Here is a 20,528-nt window from a genome sequence, read left to right on the forward strand (position 1 = left end):
TGAGTCATTCTCCGGGGTCCGGCCCTAGACTAAAACCGTTGACCCGTGATATTTTCCTTTTGCCTATCGGAGTTTCTTCCGATGCTAATAATATCCCACAATTTCGCAGACAGAAGAAAATTAATCTTTTTTTTTTTTGCCATATACTTTAGTTAGATGGCTTGCAAAAAGACAAAAAAAACATACAACAGTAAGGATTCGCTAGTGGTCACCCACCTAACTACTAACTTACCGGCGTGTGGCTTAAGTACGGCTGAGCGGACGGGAAGCCCTGTTCTCCACACCCTGTGGTCGTATGTATTTATTTGGACCTACCAGAGGTTTATATCAACAACATAATATAGCTTTCAGGTACCACAGCTACAATTGATCTGTCGGCCGGGATGTCGGTCCGTGCCGATCGAGATACTGAGGCTCATGAACTTTTGGCGCTAAGGTCTAGGGGGAACAGGGTCTGACCAACCCCCATTCGCCGCATTTATCGCTAGTTTTAGCGCACTCAATGGAACCCCTCTTCGAGACTTTCATCGTTGCTTTCCTCATCCAGAAATTTCTTGTTCCGAAATCCGCAGGTATGCTTATCAATTATGTTACGCTCGACGATGAACAGAAAAATGCTCTACACTTCCGACTTTGGATTCTAACGCTTGCCGTCCCCGCCTTACTGATTGCCTCGCAAGGTGGCTTCTTCAACCTTGTGGTGGTATGGGAAACATTTAAGACCTAGAGCACAAGCGGTCAGAGCTAATAGTGCATAGTTCTCGCCCCCAGTGATCTGGTCCATTGTCGATTACATTGCGCTTACGCAGGGAACAACCATCTACCCGGCCATAAGCTTCATTCCAAGCGTGATTTGCACTGCAATCCTTTGGTCTGGCGCCGCGCTTTTCCTCATTTCAGGGCTAGGCCATCGCGGTAACTTCCTTGTCTTTCTGGTCGCCATCCTCTTCTCAGTTGCAGGGTGAGTCAATCAGTATCTCTATACAAAGCTAATCAACACTAATATATGTATCTTAGCGTTTTACAAGCTATCATTGTTGTCAAGCAAGGAACAATTTTGGTCAAGCAGGTTATCAATGTTGTCAAGAAGGCGTATAGGATGACAAGGGGAAGAGGGTCAAATCAAGGAATCGAGCTGCCAAAGTAAATAGCGCCCAGACAATCCGATTGAAACCTTTTAGCAGCAAACAATGTAGCATGTTCATGCACATCAAGCGTTTGCATTGTTATTATCAAGGAGAGGATCTTGCCTAGAAAAAGTTCATATCTAAATGAAAATCAATCAGTCGATTTGATAATAATCAATCAACCTGGTCAGGTTCACTTCTTGCTTCATGTCTATGCAGGCGCTTCGATCCAAAAAAAGCCGGATCTCGAGCGCCAAACACCTAACGTGGCATTGCCTAGAGTTTCAAAAATGGATTGTGCAAAGTTTGGCTCGAAATTACTTATCGAATATCCACATCTTCATAATAACATTCGAGATGGACACTTCGAGGTCTCGAATGATGAGCCTATGCCACCCTAAATCTGAAAGCCAAGACCGTAGACTCTCCAACCAAGCACGATTATTGATCTTCCAAGAATGGCGTCTCCTGAATCGCTTCTTCCTTGCTCTGAACTTTCATCAAAGCTGTATGAGTACAATCGCATCCCCAAAGCAACCGCCGAGAATTCACATCAAACAAAGCACGCAAAGGGGCAAGAAAGTATGAAGGTTTGGATCTGAAGCATGATACCCTAAAGTTTGGTACCCCGGTTTGTTTGACGTAGTGAGTCGCCTATCGCTTGTTCGGGCATCAATGTGACGGTATCTTGTTGAAGCTTTGCACTACAACACATGATCACGTTACTTTTCCCACAAACAGGAAAGTGCAAATAGGTGCCCGAGATGTCTTGACGAAACATTTAGGTAAACAATCCGTGACTGTTTCTTCCCTTCTCCTCCTCCTCCTCTTCTTTCTGGTTTTTCCTTTATCTATATCAACTTCACCTAAGGCATCAATGGGGGGGGAACAAAACATGGAGAGCGAGGCTCACAGAAGTATAATGGACTTACATGACGCGATGGTGGGGACAAAGCCAGCTTAGAGCAAAAAAAAAAGAAGCGTGGATGGTTCCAGAATATTTACGTGAGTTCTGAGCTTAGGCAATTTCCAAAGGAGCGTTAATGTCGAATCGCCATTCTCTTGTCAAGAGCTCTATGGGATGACGTTGACATGGTCACCGGTTCAGATGATAGTGCACACCGCATAGCCTTCGTGAAAGCCGAATACATTTTGGTCAGGATGCTTGCAAACATAACCAAGAGCTATTTTCTTCAACGCAGCCACCCAGCACTTGCCAGTACAATTTAAATGGCCTGGTCGTGTCGAAATCTCACTTCAGAGGTGTTCAAGTTGGAATGCCAGCTTCCACGAACAGAACCGACTACACCGTATGGTATGGCGACCTCTGGGAAATACAAACCAATCACATTATTATGAAGTCACAGAATCCTGAAGCTCAGAGCTGGGCTCTCCCTCAAAACATGGCCAGGAGATCCACCGTGTTCGCAATCTCACAAGAAAAGGCGCGGCGGTCTACGGTGCTATGCCGAATGGTTCACAGTGGATAGTCATGATTATCACAGCCACAAGCCCGGTAACAGTGTCTCTAGAAAACGTTGAAGTGAATTATGACTGACTCTATGAAGTGCACGATCAGAAGGTTCTGCTGGGACAGCGAGCAGCACAAGATAATATCCCAGCTTCGAGGTTTTTTGGACTAGGCAGCTAGTCTTGCAAAGCAAGATATTGTCCCACGATTGCTGTCACCGAATTACATTGTTCATGAAGTCAACTGATGTTGCCTAGAAAGCTTTTCTGTCGGAAAAGACGCCCCAGAAAGTGGTTGTAAAACGGAAGGAGTCGATGCCTGATATTTGACTTGTGAGCTCTGGCATTTAAGATTTTAAGGGCATAATTTTGCTCAAAATAATATAGTAGCCTTGATAATAGGGAGTCGGGCTAGTAGCTAATTCTATATCCTTAGGTAACATAACATAATTTCAATATATTATAATCTTATCATTAAGTAGGACTCTAAGCCTATTGTTTCTGAAAATACATTCTATCTTCACCCTAGAAGATTTTGAGGTGAAAGTAAACTAGCTATACTTACAAGTATAGAGGGACGGTGCTCGTCGAGCTATATAGCCACTATCTACCTACTGAAGAGGGGAACACGAAGGGGAACTCGACCCTGCCTGTCTGTCTGCGAACCAGGTCGGCCACTAGGGGTAGTAGGAATATAAGGGAGGAGAGCACATAGAGGTGGTAGTGAAGAAGAGAATGTGTCTGAGTTGCTGTCCTGCTAGTAAGAAACCTTATATATCACAAAATACTGAGTCATTCGATTCACCGCTAATCTACGCAGTCAGCAATTCCCCCACTACACTACCTAATTCTAGTACATATATACCGGACTAGCCAAATTCGATAGCGTATAGGGCTAGCCCTTACTAACTTAGTATATCCAGCTTGTATATATAAAGTATCCTATTTTTCCAACTTTGAAACGGAGAGTGACATAAGAGTCTGGATTCATGAATTTGTTCGAATCCAATATGCAATCTTTCGATATCCATGATATCTGGGACTAGATACAGGATCTGCCCATGCCAATTACAGGTGCCTATAGTTATTTAATGAAACTCTCGCTCATCTTTGTCATTGCTAGCACGAAAGTCTTACAAGACTATTGAATACATTGTTTCAAGTAATTTTTCACACTCGAGCATTCTAGGGACTATAAAAAGCTGGATACTATTATCCTCGGTAATCTACTCTCTATATAGCTACGTGTTTTAAATCGTAGAGCTTACTCAACTTCTACTATATATTAACTAGGTCAATTCAATAGTCGCGTGGCTCAATATAACTAGCGCCTTATCTATAGCACTCGCCATCTCGTTCGCGGTCATGTGACGCTAAAGTGACTCTCGCTCTCAACTATCCAACTACTAGCGCGAATAAGCCACGCGCCGCCGAGTACTGTCGTGTATATGTATCATTGAAGTCCTACATGATTATTCTTATTGTGGCAATTAGTACATACGACCACAGGGTGTGGAGAACAGGGCTTCCCGTCCGCTCAGCCGTACTTAAGCCACACGCCGGTAAGTTAGTAGTTAGGTGGGTGACCACTAGCGAATCCTTACTGTTGTATGTTGTATGTTTTTTTTGTCTTTGTTTCGTTCGTTCTCTGCGTCGTCATTTTAGTTTAGAAAGTCTATTTCCATTGTGATAAATTGCCTCTTTATCTTCCATGCCAATCGATTACTTTCCTGGTAACTAACCCGGTAAGGGCCCGAGATAAGAGCTTTTTTGAATGGTAATAGCGTATAACTAGGAGTCCAAGGGTGAAGTGACAGGATGTGTAAAATGTGGGTACGAACGAACAAAAATTGGATTTCATTGAAGTGCTGCTTGCATCACTTCTATCTCTTTCTCCTCTTATTTGTTCTCTACCTCCTGTCACCTTCATCATCGCCCACTTCTCTTTTACTTCTTGCTTTGCACGAACAGAAAGACTCTCCAACTAGCCGACCTACAAACACCTTACATTGTGCCATGTAGTAGTACGATTAAATAGATGGAGACGCTCTGTTTTCTAAACTCTGATTACATGTAGTGATAAATTATATTCAAGGGGGTTCATATCGGTCCTTTTTAGCATCTAGTTGTCTATCAAAGCTCTTCATCACCCATGATGAGGGCGTGCTCCAGTTGCTCCTGCTGGCTGAATAATCAATAGTGAGATTTCCAAAATTCAAGCTTACTGTACAACCTTCGTTCTGCCTAAATTGAGGATGATTCTGCTTCCTTTTTACGCCCGAGTTCGACAAGAATATAAAGCAATGTGATCTAATAAGTTAAATAACCCCTGCACATATATCTATCCCAGGATAATGATAAACCAAGAAGAGACAAATGATCCGCTATTGACTGCCAGACAAACATGTTAGCAACTCACCAACTACCTCGAGCCGACGGAAGGGATATGGCACGTACAGTAATTGCAGCGTGAGATCTCCTCTGATCTTTGCCTTCAGTTCAACCTCCACATCCAGATTCAAGTCCAGCCTCAACCTTAATTGATCGTTCTTTTGCGACTGAGGCTTTACCTCGGTAGTCTCTCTCACTTGTTCGACAGCTCCATCTGCTGCTTGTGGAACAAGCTCGCCAGCTCGCTGTACCTGCCCCTGAGCTTCCGGAGGGTTAAGTACGTTGCTCACTTGCGTTTCCTGTACCTTCCGCTGTTCCAGGCTTCTATTGTCCCTTTGCTCAAGCTGGGTGTCTTGGTCTTGGGATGGATCCTGTGCCAGTGTTGAAACTCGACGGACTCTCCTGTGGTGTCGGGTACGCTCTTTCGGATTTTCAACCTGCGGTGCCGGCTCAGGTGAAGGTGACTGGTTTTCCTCCTGCATCTGTCCCGTAGAACTGCTTTCCGGGATTGAAGAAACAGAATTTGATTTGGCAGACTCTGGAATTCCATTCACTCTCTGCTCATTGGAATTGCTTGATTCTGGCTCTGAAGTTGGACCTTTTCGCAGCTTGGGCGGTCGGAGCTTCGGGGGTTTCCTTTTTGGCGTGGAAGCAGTCGCGGTTCCATTTGCGTTTGGAAGGTCATGATTAGGCTGCTCTTGCATTATGATGGCAGAATACAGTCATTTCTTGTATTAAATGAAGGCATCAAGACGTGTATATAGGAAATAGATATCTATTCGCCCATGCTGGAATTTCGTAGAGTTCGCCTCGTTGACGTCAGGATAGGCTTGACCAGGACACGAGGAACAAGAAGAACCAAGCGGGGTCTGGACTCTCGCGGGAGTGGATCTCCATAGAACTAGTTGATTCAACCAGAAACGTACAAGCGACGCGAAAACTTGTTTCAAGCTAACCAAAACGTAAAATGGAGGATGTTGAGAATGAAGTCGTTCACGGGGCCGGGATCTGCAACGTCATGGACTCTACGAACCATGGTTGAGAGGTTTGACTTGATTATGTTATCAAGTCCCGTCCCCTGCCATTATTATGCAATGATCTATCTCCCAGCTCTGATTCTCAGTTATATAGACCACTATGGCTACTGTCAAGACCGCAAAGAAAAAGCCGACGCCCCCAAAAGAACCAGACCATTCGAGCGAAGAGGATGAATCTGATTTCTACACCGATGAGGAATATTCCTCTCTAGAAAACGATCAACAGGACGAGTCACGACGCAATTCTAATATGACGTCTGAAACCGAGTCCATTCAACGAGAAGTTCCCGCCCACGGTGATAGGCGTGCGCCTACGACAGAGGTTATTCGAAGGGAAACAAATACAGCTGTACCCGCTCAAAAAGGAATAGCTCCTATTCAACCGCTCGCTGAGCGGACTGGACCGATAGCAAAAGATGCTGGAAGCGCGTTGAGCTTAAGACTTGATCTGAACTTGGACGTTGAGGTTGAATTGAAAGCTAAGATTCGGGGAGATCTCACTCTAAGCCTTCTGTAAGTTCTTTCATTGATATACCATTGATATGCCGCATGAAGCATGACGCTGATGATTTACAGAGCTTGAAATTCACAATGTAAGAATGTGACGAATGCCCATTAGCATTTGAATGTATTTATGAAGGCTATCGTGTGAGGCTATTTTGCTTGGCCTTTAGGAATTGATCAGGCAAAGATTGTAGTATTCCGGAACGCCCACTTTCAAAAGTTAGAAGAATCGGATATGGTTGCATCGATTTGACATGGATCGAACAGAGATCTAGCAGCTATTAATTCTTGATTTTGTGTCCTCGTGGTAAACTTGGTGTGGCAATACACTGGACTGGACGGATAACTTGTGGTTAATAAAGATGATGGCATTATATGATGAGGTCGGGATGTGTCTAAAGTGACCAGGCGGCTTCGTGGTACCACGGTATATGTGGCGGTGTCTCCGAGGCCTCGTGGAACCCCTCCAGCTATCGCTTGAGTCAGGTTATCAATTCCATGGTACAGTCATGGAGCTCGTTTATAGCTGAGAATTAGTGATCATCTGACTGTAGACGACGTGGCGAGGCAGCCAGTTCCTGGTCCCGATTAGTATATCAATGATGATATCATGGCGAATGTGAGAACTTGCCGGTCGTTACAGTATATAAATCGTATGCTCACACATCTCCCATGCTGAGATTAATTTTATTTTGATTGGAAAATTACTAGTCATCAATTTCTACCTGCAAAACGAATCATTAGCGCGAAGAAACCTTGTTGCGGAAAGCTCCAAAGTGCAAGAAAATGGCATCACCGGCGGCAAAGCGAGTTCCATCTGCGAAGAAGAATTCTTTGCCAAGTAAAAAGCCCATTGGAAAAGATTCCACTTCTCACAGCCCTTTACCCGACCAAGAAGTATCAGAAATCAAATCCACAACTCAAGCGAAGCCCATCAATAAGCTCTCGACACCAACCACTCCCAAAAAGAATATCCGAAAGTTGTCAAAAAAGCCTGGAACTGAAAAATTGCCTCCAGCCCCGCAAAAGAAGGAAGAATCGGAAAACAACATTCCGAACGCCGACAAGAGTGAGGCACCAGATGCAGAAAATGCAGCCAACTTGGCATATGAGGAACCACTGCCAATAAGAGAGTCTGTCGAGGAGTATGAAGAGACGATCGATGTCCCAGAAGAGGCGCAGCGAGAGGAAGAGATTCCACCTAAAGAGCAAAGAAAACCCGTCACGAAAAAAGGCGATCCAGCTTCTGGGTCGGGTGGCGGCTCATTCTTCCAGCGAGGGAAGAATGCAGCTTCGCGTCTTTCGGACCTTACCGGTAGCGCCAGGGATATCGGTAATCGCGCAAGAGTTGCGCAGTCCCAGGGCACTTTTGACAATATCCAGAATGGCATTCAAGATGTCACAAAGCGCTTCAAGTCTGATAAAGGGGAAGTGGTTAACAAAATCACCGAGAAGGTTCCTAACCTCCCGACCGATTTGTCTGAATTAAAGGGGCTTGAGGTTAGCGAAGAGGGGCATATACTCGACGATGATGGCAATGCAATTGGAGTACTTGTCGAGGGTGATCCCAGCGACCTTGCTGGCCGGGCTGTTGGGGAAGGTGGTGAAATTCTGGATGAGGATGGCGATCTTATTGGTCGAGTCGAGCTTGTCAGCGATGCGACTGCAAAGTATGCTGATGCGACTGATGAAGGGGTTGACGCAGATAATGTCCCCAGCCTGCAAGACCTCGTTAATTTGCCACTCACAGAGGACGGTTTGATCAAAGACGGCCAGGGAATAGTACTGGGGCGACTTGTTGAGGGTGACCCGGATGATCTGGTTGGTCAGGCTATTGGCGAGAATGGGGAAATCCTTGATGAAGATGGAGACTTGGTCGGGCGGGTCGAACTCGTCTCTCTAAACAAAGTTGAAGATTCAGCCGGTGAAGCTGAGCCCACCGGAGGCGTATTACTTCCAGAAGTTGCCATTCTCCGAGGCAGAGAAATCAACGAAAATGGCAAGATTGTGAATGATGAGGGTGAGAACTTAGGCCAAGTCGTTGAAGGCCAAGATCCCACACATCTATCTGGAAAGATTCCAAATGAGCAGGGTCAAGTGCTGGATGTCAATGGAGAGGTGATCGGACAGGTTGAGACAATCCCAGGCGAGGCTGGATATACCGCAATGCAAGAGCTCGAAGATAAAAAGGCAGCTGTCAAGAAGCGGGATGACCTCGAAAATGGTGAACCAGAGGAAGAAGGACAAGAGGAAGAAGGACAAGAGGAAGAAGGGGAAGAAGAAGAAGGAGAAGAGGACGAAGAAGACGTGAACTCCGACGCATCACAGGGACCTCCCCCGGAATTACCTGACATCTCCACACTCGAAGGTCTCAAGTGTAACAAGTTCGGAAACATTGTCGGCGAGGATGGTGTGCCAGTTGGTGAACTTGTTGAGGGGGATGCCAAAAAGCTGTCCAAGGGAGAATTTCAACTCGATGATCAAGGTCGATTCTGGGATAACAGAGGCAATGTTCTAGGCGTGGCCAAAACCACGCCAATCGAGGAGGAAGATCAGAGCCCATTTGCAGGCTTTGAAGATCTCGTCGTGGTTGATGATGGCTGGGTCGAAGACGCATCCGGGGATCGAGTAGGCTATGTCGTTGATGGTGAGGTCAAGAAGCTTCTTGGTCGGGCTGTCGACGATGACGGCGATATTTTGGACAAGCGAGGCAATCTCATCGGCCACGCCGAGCCTTGGGAGGAACCAGAGCCTGAGCCAGAAGAAGTCGACTTCTCTTTCTTGGAGGGTCTTTCTCCTAACAAGCTAGGATTTGTCACTGGACCAGACGGCATGCTGATAGGCCGCGTGATAGAGGGGGATTTGAAAAAGGTTACCGGGAGAACCATCGATCACGAGGGCCAGATATGGAGCGATGAAGGTGAGGTCATTGGACGGGTTGAGATGGTTCCAGAGGACGAACGTGAAGTGTTGGGGCCTTTCAGCGACTTGGGTGATCTGGTGGTCGGGCAAGATGGGTTTGTTGAAACCGAGGAAGGTCTGGTTGTTGGCAAGATCATTGATGGAGATCCTAAGAAACTGCGAGGCAAAGCTGTCGATGATGATGGAGAAATATTGGACAAACATGGTAACGTGATAGGACGCGCTGAGCCATATAATCCTTCCGAAACCTCTGAAGAGCCAGAAGAAGACCTGTCTGAGCTTGACGGGATGACAGTCAACAAGTTTGGAAATGTGGTCGACGAAAATGGTGCAGTCTTTGGACGGCTTGTTTCAGGAAATCCTAAGAAGCTGAATGGCAAAAAGGTGGACGCAGAAGGGCAGGTCTGGAGTGATGATGGGAAAGTGCTGGGGAATGTTGAACTTATCCCCGTTTCCGAGCGAGAGAGGCCTGAAGGAGAATTTTATGGCCTCGATGGCTTGACTACAACAAAGGATGGACATGTCATCACCGCAGAAAAGGAAGTGGTTGGCAGGCTGATTGACGGGGAACCGACAAGGCTTGTTGGTCGTGCCGTCGATGAAGATGGTGAAATTGTGGACAAAGTGGGCAATGTCATCGGCCGCGCAGAACGATGGACCCCTGAAGAGAAACAACGCGATATCAACCCTATGAGTGGCCGAAAAGTCAACCGAGATGGCGAGGTCCGCGACGAAGATGGAAACCTGATAGGCCGACTCACTATGGGCAACGCCAAAGCCATGGTAGGAAAAAGGGTCAATGATGATGGCTATATCGTCGATAATGATGGAAACAAAATTGGCGAGTGCACGCTGGAGGAAAACCTGCCAGATGTCGAATCGGAGCCCGAGCCCGAATTATCACCCGAGGAAGCCGAGCAGCAGGCCAAAGAGAAACATGATCGGGATTTGGCGAAGAAGATATCTGTGGTTGTACAGCAGACACTTGAGTCCCTGGAGCCGCTTTGCAAACAGATCACAGAGGTAAAAATCCCTTGGGTTGTCTCAGTGGACGCAATTAACCTCATATAGCACCTTGAACGAGCCGATCGTACCCCAAGAGACGAATTGGATGAAGAGAAACTAGTACAGACTGTGAAACCTCTCATTGAAGACGCCGGGAACATGCTACAAGAGTGTAAAAGCACCATCAGAGCTCTCGATCCCGACGGGTCCATCGCTGCATCCGCAAAGGCTCACAGTGCTTCTCACGAGGCGACACCGGAGGAATATCAACTGGCAGATCTTCTGAAACAGCTGACTCAGACTGTGTCGACTACCATTGAAAATGGACGTCGCCGGATCGCAGATATGCCTCATGCGAAGAAGAAGCTCAACCCACTGTGGGCTTTGCTATCCGAACCCCTTTTCCAAATAATTGCTGCAGTTGGCTTGCTCCTCAGCGGTGTTCTGGGTCTTGTTAGTAATCTTCTGAACGGACTTGGTCTTGGTGGTCTTGTTCGGGGTCTTCTCGGTGGTCTTGGGATCGATAATATGATGAACAGTCTCGGTTTGGACAAGTTGGGCATTGGCAAGTGAGGATGTCGTTAGTTTGGTATTTAATGTTTCTTGTTACATCCTTGGTGTATCAATATGCACCACTATGCAAGGCGTGGAATATGTTTACCTTGTCTTGGGCTAACACCAACAATTCAATCTCAAACACAGTATATCATCTACAACGGTGGCCATAAATCTTTTTTCAACCCCCAAGTTTATATGAGCTAAATGGCCAAAAAAAGAGGTGAGAAAGAGAGCTTGAGTTATGGTACAAACCAAACAGCGCATAAAATGGCACACTCACTTGAGCTTCTGTCAAGAACGTTGAATAATTCATGGCACTGTGAACAGACTTATGACCCTTCTTGTAGTAAGACTGTGGATCGGAGACGCAGCGGCTCGGTGGAGACCCCGTCGGCCCTATGTTTTGGATCCCACTCCAGTCAGTTTATCAACCCTCACATATCACGATGCGCATTTTCTTGCCTACTTGTGCTCACATTTACATAGCAAGATTTGTGAGACGCTAGAGAGGATTGTCTTTCCTGGGTTTGGCCGACCGCTCGATGACTATCCTAGCGCATTCAGATCGGAAGCAGGGGATGCTCAACCTCGAGCAATTTCACTCCGCAAGATACGGATGAGTCTTTTCATAAAAAGATACTGATCAACTTGAATGGGAGAGAGAAAGTCTTAGATGACAATTCAGTCGAAAGATGGAGGAACGAAGCAATGGCATGGCACGATGCGTCAAATGAAAGTGTTCATGACTTCTGCGTGTTTTGACTATGTGAGGACCTTTTTTTTCACAAATTGCCAAGGGAACATAATGTAAAAATAGTGTATGGAAGAGCTTTGTGACAAGGCAGACTTCTATCAAAAGTTTAAGATGGTACTTGTGTTTGATAGTGCCCTTGCGGTCGTCAAGTCAGACTTCGCCGTGTCAGTACAGCTCAAAGAATCACCGAAGCAAAACCTCCATGAACTAGAAAGAGTTCCATTTTATAGGAAGCACTGGGCCCCCGACTTAGATCGGAAATTGCTTGTCCTAGGTTGATCATCACCCGAGAATTGAACGTAGTAAGAACTCGCACTGTGACTATTATGTGCCCGACAAGCGCAACTTCGGTTTGCTTATTCTAGATTACGACGGAGGTATATTAGAAAGTAATACACGCAAATTGAAATATGAGGATACAAAAGAGATCGTCAACCGCTGGGAATCTGCTCGTTTCGATGACTTTGATCCCAATGACAAAGACAGGCTCAGAGACTGGTTCAACAGCAACGCATTCTTAGGAAAAACAGACCTTTGCCATTTTTGCACCCTGGAGGTTTGGTAGAAAACATGTAATAACGTCTAACGGATCTCAAACCCAAATCCAACGGAGTGCAAGTGGTCTTCAAACTCACCTAAATTCACCTGGCGCCAGAATCCCCGGAATATGAGGGGGGTTCCTGGAATACCGACGGGAGCTTAGATCAAATTTGTGCTTCGGCTATTTCTATTATGGCGAGGAGAATATAACCTCGAGTCATCTCGTTTTCCGACAGGGGGTAAATAGCGTCGAACTGGTCCTAGATGTCATGGATACCGGATATGTGAGCTGAATTTTGCTCCTTTATCGGCTTATTTTCATTCTTTTGGGAGAAATGTACAAGCTAACTTTGTTTTGTCAATGCTTGAGTGGGACTCGATCTTTGACATTTTCGGCAACGCAGAGAAAACACCAGACGTGCCGGATGATAATCAAGAGCTCGGGGGTCTTCGAACCCAACCAGGACGCCTGCCTGCCTTTCGAAATAACTATTTTTGGGTTATCCGTACATATTTGTGGCAAATTGCAAAAAAAGACAAAAAGAAACATACAACAGTAAGGATTCGCTAGTGGTCACCCACCTAACTACTAACTTACCGGCGTGTGGCTTATGCGCGGAGAATAGTTGGGTGGGTGTCGCCCGGGTGAGTTTAGGGTGAGAGTCGCGCGACCGGGGGTGACAAGGGTGAGTGCTCTATAGACGGGGTGAGAACTAGGTGAGAATCCTGCGGGCCGGCGCGACCGCCGCACTGACCCTGTTAGTTGGGCGAGAGAAGAGCACCATTGGGCCACGACCCCCCTAGCTAAAACAGCCCACCTCTTGGCATCTACACACAGCCCCCTTCCTAGGTGTCTGGCTTTCGACTAGGCCAACGGGCTGATTTTCGACAGTGAGATTGCAAGTATTGTCCTCTTCTCTCTTGCAAAGCAGAGTCGATAGTAGTATTGTTCAAAATCAGACAATATATTAGCTCTTTACGTCCTTTCTTGTCGAGACGTAAATATTAGATCCTGCAAACTACGTCGTAGGCTGGATCTATGCCATAACCACAGAGTATATTGCTGCGAAAGAGTTTCTTAATAAAGAGCACGAATAACCGACTTCTGTGTCACCAAATAATATAGTACTTCCGGAAATCGGTGTTACCACCTACACTCTTACATTATCTCCCGAACCCTAGCAACAAACCCGCTAGTCCAAATTAGGATTGTTTCCGGATAAATGATATTCCTTGAATATAACCTATACGGTAAAATACTATAAGTTACACGATGCCAATTTGGCAGCTTTAGGATAGAAAAGTCCGTTCCCAAACTAGTGAAGCAGCCTAATAAGATGATTAGCAAGCTTCGATATCTAAAAGAGGTTTAATATCACTTACTATACACGATTATTTCAGCTATTTTGAGGCACTTTGTCTAGGAATATCTTGGATAGGAAGCTTAAAATTACACGTTGTAGGGCGCTGCCTAGTTCATTGTTAGACTCAATATCCAGGCACACAATAACAAATAATGTTGAAGCTTATATCAAATACACTTATCTTCTATTTTATAGGTTATCTCACGATAGGAAAGGGGTTTTAGGCCTGGTACATAAAAAAGAGCAATTTCAAAGGTATTGAGCGGGCAGAGTATATATTAGAACGCATTGCTTACCAGATTCCAATAGTTCAACCCTTAAATAAATTTGTGGCAACAATAGCAACTTGAAGTGTATTGCCCTAGGGTCTATCTTGGGCGCTCACGTTAGCACCTTAATCTAGTAGCATTTAGACCACCTAGCTTGATACTACTTGAAGTGCATTGCTATAGAGTCTACTCTAGAAGTTTACGTTAGAACCTTGATATAGCTAGGCGTTCACGTCGGCACCTTGATCTAGTAGTTTTTAGACTACCTAGTTATGACCTCGAATTGATACTGCTTAAAGTGCATTTCTATAGTATCCACCCTAAGAATTAACTATGTCTAATAGACTAGGAGACTTCCTATAAGTTACTAGGATACCTATAGAATGATCTCTAGTCCCAAAAAGGATGCGTAATATATACGCGATACTATGTCATCCACGCTTCCTTCAAAATTGACATTTATATTCCACGGACGGTTAATCTAATATAACCTAGCCTAGGTCACGAAAGAATTGGTCTCGATTTGAAAAATTCTTAGAACCATTTTTTCAGCCTTCACCGTTTCTTCTTTAGATACTTGATAATAGCGATACTAATATAGAGCAGCGAAATAAGTAAGTGGGAAGTCTCGAAACTTTACCTTATCTAGATTGCTATCTAATAGCGTTAGGTCTAAAAGATATATTAGGTAGATTTGGGCTATTTCTGAGTTTGTAGATCCACTATTAACAGCGAATATTTCCGCTTTCTGCTAACGTATATAGTCTAATTAAAGATACTCTTAGACGCAGAAATAAGCGATACGAGCGGTCGATATTATTTTTCTATAGCTATTGTCGGCTTCTATAATCTCGATTAGTCTAAGGTAGATATTAACAAGATTATCTTGCTCAAAAGATAGGCCCTCGCGATCGAGGAACGGTAATTCGCGAATTTCTACCGCGTGAGCGTTGACTAACACAATAGTCAGGGGTCGGATAAAAAACAAAGCACTTTTAATATGCGTTGTATATCCTTAATATATGACTTATCGATGTCACAAAGCATACGTTCATACGTTTTATCTAAATCGCGAGGCAAGGTATATAAACATTTGTCTAGTTAGTTTCGGTTCCGTGCCCGTCGAAAAGAATTGAGCTAGGAAAGATAGAACTAAATATAGCTCGAGATTAGGGCTAAGTTAATGTCACTTAGGAGGCCGTCTTAGTACTCAAACAATGGCTTAGACTAAGTATTTGTCTATAGACAATAGCGGTTGGGTAGTCCCTCGGTTAACCCTATCTAGACAAAAAGACGCAAGTACCCTAGGACTATTAGTGGAATATGGCAGTCTACTATTAAGTCCGATAATCGTGAAGATAGCAATGTAGGTTCAGTAATTTTGACGAGATACAAAAAAATTATTGGTTGACAACTGAACTCCTTGTCTATAGGGGTATTAGCATAGATAAATTAAATAGGGCGACTATAGATAGATTGAGCAATATATCTATTATATAGCGATTTAGCAGCTATTTGTAATTTTGGGTTGACTTCGACCTACGAGGTATTAGATAATTTAAACCGGACAAAGTCCATTTGACGATATTCGTTTTAAATCACGTGACAGTAATATAAATTATATAACCGTATAACTGCCTAACCTTCGCTACCCGCCTTTACCCCGCCGCCCGTAGGCATTTACCTTTGTTTAAGTCATATACATAAACTGCATTATCCACTTGCTCAGCCCGTTTTCGTAATAACTATTTTTTGAAGCACTTAGCACTCTTATTAAAGGATCCCTAGCTATACCTAATCACTCGAATTTTCTTATGCTATATACGTCGCCCTTAGAGACTGTAGCAGCTGTTATAGCTGCTAAAGTCAGATCATAGATAACCCGGATATCCTATGATCGATACCTATAGCTATTTATCTCACCTAGGAGCAAAGATAACGTGCGCCCTATTGTGGAATACTTGCTCGAAGTATATTTGATTGCTCCTAGTAGTAGTGTGAAAGCTAAACCTCTTCTTTTCTTTAAAGGATAAAACAAAATTGTAGTCTATCTCTAGCGAAATAGGTATTACCTTTCCCGACGATCTATGGCGTACGGTGGCGGACTACTATCCCGTCGTTTAGACAAAAAGGGTAGGGAAGCTTGAGCGACTATTTCCTAGAAAGTACCTATTGATTCTCGGCTTAGAATACATAGACCATAATAATAGGTTTCCAAAAGTGAATTAGGGTTTATTATCGCCTAGAGATTATGTTATCGTCTCTGGCGATAGTGATATATAGTTGACCGAAGGTGGAGGGGGTATATCTTTGTTTATTCTGCTAAGCCCGAATTGATGATATATTATATGATTATTAATAATCTGGCCTATGGCTGTATTTATTTATGTGTATTGACCCTTACTTTAGGTGGTATCTTGGATAATAGAAGATAAAAGACAAATTAATTCACTGCTAACGGGCGAGAGTATTGCCCTTTTTCTGACTCAATCCGGGGACTTTGCGGTTATAAGGAAGAATATAGCAAAAGGGATAACGCCCTATTGCCATTGATAGGAGGCTATGCTGTCTAGTTATCCCTTGACGGTCCCGTAGGTCGCTATGAAGAAGTCAAGTCTGCTATATTTCCCCAAAAAGCGATTGAATCTGATTGAGATATTTCTGTTGATTCCGAGTCCCTTGTCGATGTATCAACCAATGTGACGGTAGCGCTTGAATCGTTGCCTAGGTACGAGCCGAGATTTATGCCCCCAAGCATTTGGGTAGATGAACTTGCCTAGATATCACTGGCATTAGTCTAAGGGATTTCATCGATTGAAGACTGTCTAGTGTGAGAGGGCAAACCAAGAGGAACAAGGGTCCATTCACTAAGACACTAAACTGGAGAGAAAAGAAAGAAAGAAAAAAGAGGGGAGATCCGTCGAGGATCTCAATACTATCTAACCACCTGACCAATCACAATCCTCCCCTCACGTGATCGGTCACAACAAGAGAAGTCACCTCGTCACATTACCCCCCTGTAAGACACCGTCTAGTCCCTAGACGCAATAGCCTTATTATCGTCACTGTGATCCTCCAGATATTCGTCTTCCAATGCTGCCTTCGTCCATTCCGTCAATCTCATTGGTGGTCCAGGTCGGCCAGGGTAAGTGTCGTGGAATTCGATCAATTTTTGCGGCGCATTCTTGAAATTTCCTGCATGATACCACGCTCGATCTTCATCATAGCCGACCTATTTCACTCTGTACTGTAGCTTGCCGTAGTAGATCCTTGATGCGAGGATCTCTTCAACTTCCCATTCCTGTGATTCCTCGATGATCTCTGGCGATGGCGGATCGAGAATCTGCCTAGTCAATGGAGGTGTCTTGCTAGCTAGCCGGAGCTTGCTAGGATTGAAAATCGGATGCACTTTGATATTGTCGGGAAGCTTTAGGCGATACGCATGCCCGACCTTCTCTATGATCTCATACGGGCCGCTTGCTAAGTCTGCTAGCTTCCTACTAGGTCGTCCAATCTGCCAATTCTTTGTTGTAACGAGGACTTGGTCGCCGACTATGAAATCCACTTCTCGCCGGTGCTTGTCAGCTTGCTTCTTCTGATTTTCCTGTGCCTTCGAGGCCTGTTCGCGTGCTGTCTTCCAAATTTCTTGTAATTTATCGGCTTGTTCTTGAGTATCGTAGGTCTCCGGTGTGGGGACGGAATCCGAAGGTTGCTAGTCGAATGATATGCGCGGTTTATAGCCCCTTTCAATAAAGAACGGAGATAGCTTTGTTGTACTTTGCGGTAGTGCTGCGGTAGCCAAATCAGTTATAGCAAGTAACTCGGACCAGTTATCCTGATAGTGATTCACGAATAGCCTCAACCTCTGAGCTATATACTGGTTTGCGATCTCACTCTGACCATCTATCTATGGGTGGTAAGCGGTAGAGAGCTTTCTCTTAATCCCTAGGATCTTGCAGAATTTAGTCCAGAATTCCGAGACAAACTAACCACCCCTATCTAACACGATAGAGTCCGGGAGGCCTATCTAGCGTAGTATATGATCAATAAACAACTGACTTATTTCCTTGGCGTTAGTCGTTTTATAGCAAGCAAGTAATATCGGCCGCTTGCTAAGGCGGTCCACAATCACTAAAACAGCATCGAACCCTCTCCGATCCCTCGGGAATAACCGGAAATCTATCGTCAAGTGCTGCTATGGTTTCCCTGGTATTGGCAAGGGTTGTAGGAGTCCCGGGGTCCTATCTCGCCAAGCTTTGGATCTCTTACAAACCATGCAGTTATCGGTATACCGGGATACGTTAGCTGCCTAGCTAGGCCAATAGTATCGGGTCGTTATCAACTACTTCATTTTCTTAGCTCCGGGGTGAGCAACCGATGGTTGTCGATAAATCTTATCAAGCAGTCGTGCTCGGAGGTCTCCCTTATCTAGAACTACTAGTCTATCTTCGTACAATAGAAGTTTATCCTGAATCTTCTAATAGGTCGACTCCGTAGTACGGGCAAGCTTCCGTTCTTCGTCAAGGCTTGCGTGTATCCGATTTAACGATTTGACTCTTTCAATAACGCCCGCAGGGATACTTAGTGTAACCGGAGCAAGTGTCGTAGTTCGAGGACTCTGTTCGACGTAGTCTACTAGCAGCAAGGTAAGAGTTCGTCCTTCATCTATATAGGGCGTGTCCTTTCGAGAGAGCATATCGGCTAGTATGTTCTGTTTCCCGGGTCGATACTAGATACGGAAGTGAAAACGGGAGAGAGAGAGGTTCCACCTAATCTAACGAGCATTAAGCTTCTTCGAACTTATAAAATACTCGAGAGCTTGGTAGTCGGTGAGAATATCAAAACGGTCTTCTCGCTATAATCCTTCTAGTTTAGGTCGCTACTCGTCTAGGGCGCGTACGATAGCTAGTAGTTCTTTGTCGTGTATCTCGTAGTTCCGTTTAGCTAGGGCCATGGTCTTCGAAAAGTATGCAACCGGGTGCCACTAAGAGTCTTCTCCCTACTATGAGAGTACAGCGCCTACAACACCGTCTAATACATCAGTCTCCACCCGAGTAGCACGTATAGGATCGTAGTGAGCTAAGATAGGTGCGTCGATTAATCGTCCCTTTAGTTCTTCAAATGCCTCCTAACACTTCGTAGTCTATTCGAATGGCGTATCAATCCTCGTCAACTAATGCAGCGGCTTTGCTACTCGACTATAGTCTTTGATAAATCGCCGGTAAAAGTTGCAGAATCCTAAGAACGACTATACACTCTTCACGGTCGTGGGCGGCTGCCACCTTATAACGGCTTCCACCTTCGCAGGGTCTACCGTAATGCCTTCGGTGCTCACAATAAAGCCTAGAAACTTCGTCTCGGTAGTGTAGAACTCACATTTCGAGAGACTAACCTAGAGTCCTGCCTCACGAAGTCGTTGAAGGACCAATTTCACGTGTCGAACATGATCTTCGTAGCTCTCCGAGTAAATCAGGATATTATCCACGTAGGTAGTTGTAAAGTCATCAAGGTATTCGCCGAGCGTAGTGTTAATGTAACGCTGGAATATCGCGGGTCCGTTGGTCAGCCCAAAGGGCATCACTTTGTACTTAAATGATCCGTATCTAGATCTAAACGTGGTAAGATCCTCGGAATCGATAGCCATGCGAATTCGATGGAAACCTTGGCGAATATCGAGCTTTGTAAAAAACTTCGCTTTGTTGACTCGTTGTAACAATTCATCGATCAACGGCAATGGATATCGATCTTTCTTCGTAAGAGCATTCAACTTGCGATAGTCGACGCAGAATCTTAGCCCTCCTCTAGGCTTTCGGGCTATTAGGATTGGCGACGCAAAAGGAGCCGTACTCGGTACAAGGAAGCCTTTGTGAAGGTTGTCCACAATATATTGCTTCGCCGCTTCAAGTTCTTCGGCCGACTATTTGTACAAGGGGTAGTATCTAAGTTTCACTTCTCCTTCTAACTTAACTCGATAATCCGATAACCCTCGGTAGGGTGGTAACGTATCGGATTCTTTCTTCGAAAATACGTCAACGTACTCTAGGTACTCGGTTAGAATCGTGGCTCTGATCGTCTGTTCCTCCGCTAGCTTCTCTTGCTCCGGTAAGCGTTGCTTCTCTTCGATAATTCGATCTATTTCGTAGAGACTGGTCACGAAGATCTCGTTTTCAGATTTCTGGAGATGTCGGTGAAATCCTGGTCCTCCAATCATGGCAATCTCGATTGTAGGGAGTTTCCTCTAGGAATCTAAAGCTAGCTATGTCTTGCGGTAGGGTTTTAGATCACTTCTTGGAGCTGGTAAGTCCTGCATTGATCTATATATCTTGGCGAGTTCTATTTCGCGAGGATCCTATCTCGGCCTTCTTGATTGTTCTCGGGTGAGTTCCTTCGCGAAGAGCTAGTCCCTCCGATCGGCATCCTTCTAATGCTAAACCTCCGGGAGAGTCTTACGTTTTAGTATTTTCTAGGGTATCGGGACAGGCATCTTGCTAGCCACGCTCTCGAATAGAGTCGGTTCTTCGGGCTAGATCATCCGGTGACCCTAACAATCAAGTAGCACTCTATACTTCTTAAACCATATTCGCCCA

General features: G+C 44.9%; 5 protein-coding genes across 5 annotated transcripts; 3 read left to right on the top strand and 2 right to left on the bottom strand.

Annotated features, from left to right (window-relative positions):
• Positions 1–502: 502 nt before the first annotated feature.
• N7508_009902 (uncharacterized protein) lies at positions 503–1,147 on the top strand (the record flags this gene model as incomplete). The annotated part of the gene is made up of 3 exons (XM_058467963.1): positions 503–703; positions 759–961; positions 1,018–1,147. 3 exons carry the CDS (start codon positions 503–505, stop codon positions 1,145–1,147), a joined length of 534 nt encoding a protein of 177 aa, XP_058315809.1.
• Positions 1,148–4,981: 3,834 nt separating this feature from the next.
• Positions 4,982–5,692, bottom strand: N7508_009903 (uncharacterized protein; the record flags this gene model as incomplete). The annotated part of the gene is made up of 2 exons (XM_058467964.1): positions 4,982–4,988; positions 5,055–5,692. The coding sequence occupies 2 exons, from the start codon at positions 5,690–5,692 to the stop codon at positions 4,982–4,984; spliced, it is 645 nt and encodes a 214-aa protein (XP_058315810.1).
• Positions 5,693–6,125: 433 nt separating this feature from the next.
• Positions 6,126–6,542, top strand: N7508_009904 (uncharacterized protein; the record flags this gene model as incomplete). Its single annotated transcript, XM_058467965.1, has 1 exon — positions 6,126–6,542. The coding sequence occupies one exon, from the start codon at positions 6,126–6,128 to the stop codon at positions 6,540–6,542; it is 417 nt and encodes a 138-aa protein (XP_058315811.1).
• A 773-nt stretch (positions 6,543–7,315) lies between these two features.
• Positions 7,316–11,029, top strand: N7508_009905 (uncharacterized protein; the record flags this gene model as incomplete). The annotated part of the gene is made up of 2 exons (XM_058467966.1): positions 7,316–10,474; positions 10,523–11,029. The coding sequence occupies 2 exons, from the start codon at positions 7,316–7,318 to the stop codon at positions 11,027–11,029; spliced, it is 3,666 nt and encodes a 1,221-aa protein (XP_058315812.1).
• Positions 11,030–17,173: 6,144 nt separating this feature from the next.
• On the bottom strand, positions 17,174–20,152 carry N7508_009906 (reverse transcriptase family protein; the record flags this gene model as incomplete). Its single annotated transcript, XM_058467967.1, has 3 exons — positions 17,174–17,653; positions 19,385–19,858; positions 19,970–20,152. 3 exons carry the CDS (start codon positions 20,150–20,152, stop codon positions 17,174–17,176), a joined length of 1,137 nt encoding a protein of 378 aa, XP_058315813.1.
• Between the last annotated feature and the right edge of the window lie 376 nt (positions 20,153–20,528).

The sequence above is a fragment of the Penicillium antarcticum genome (genome assembly GCF_028974205.1).
Source record: "Penicillium antarcticum strain IBT 31339 chromosome Unknown utg000009l_segment0_segment0, whole genome shotgun sequence".
Taxonomy (NCBI): domain Eukaryota; kingdom Fungi; phylum Ascomycota; class Eurotiomycetes; order Eurotiales; family Aspergillaceae; genus Penicillium; species Penicillium antarcticum.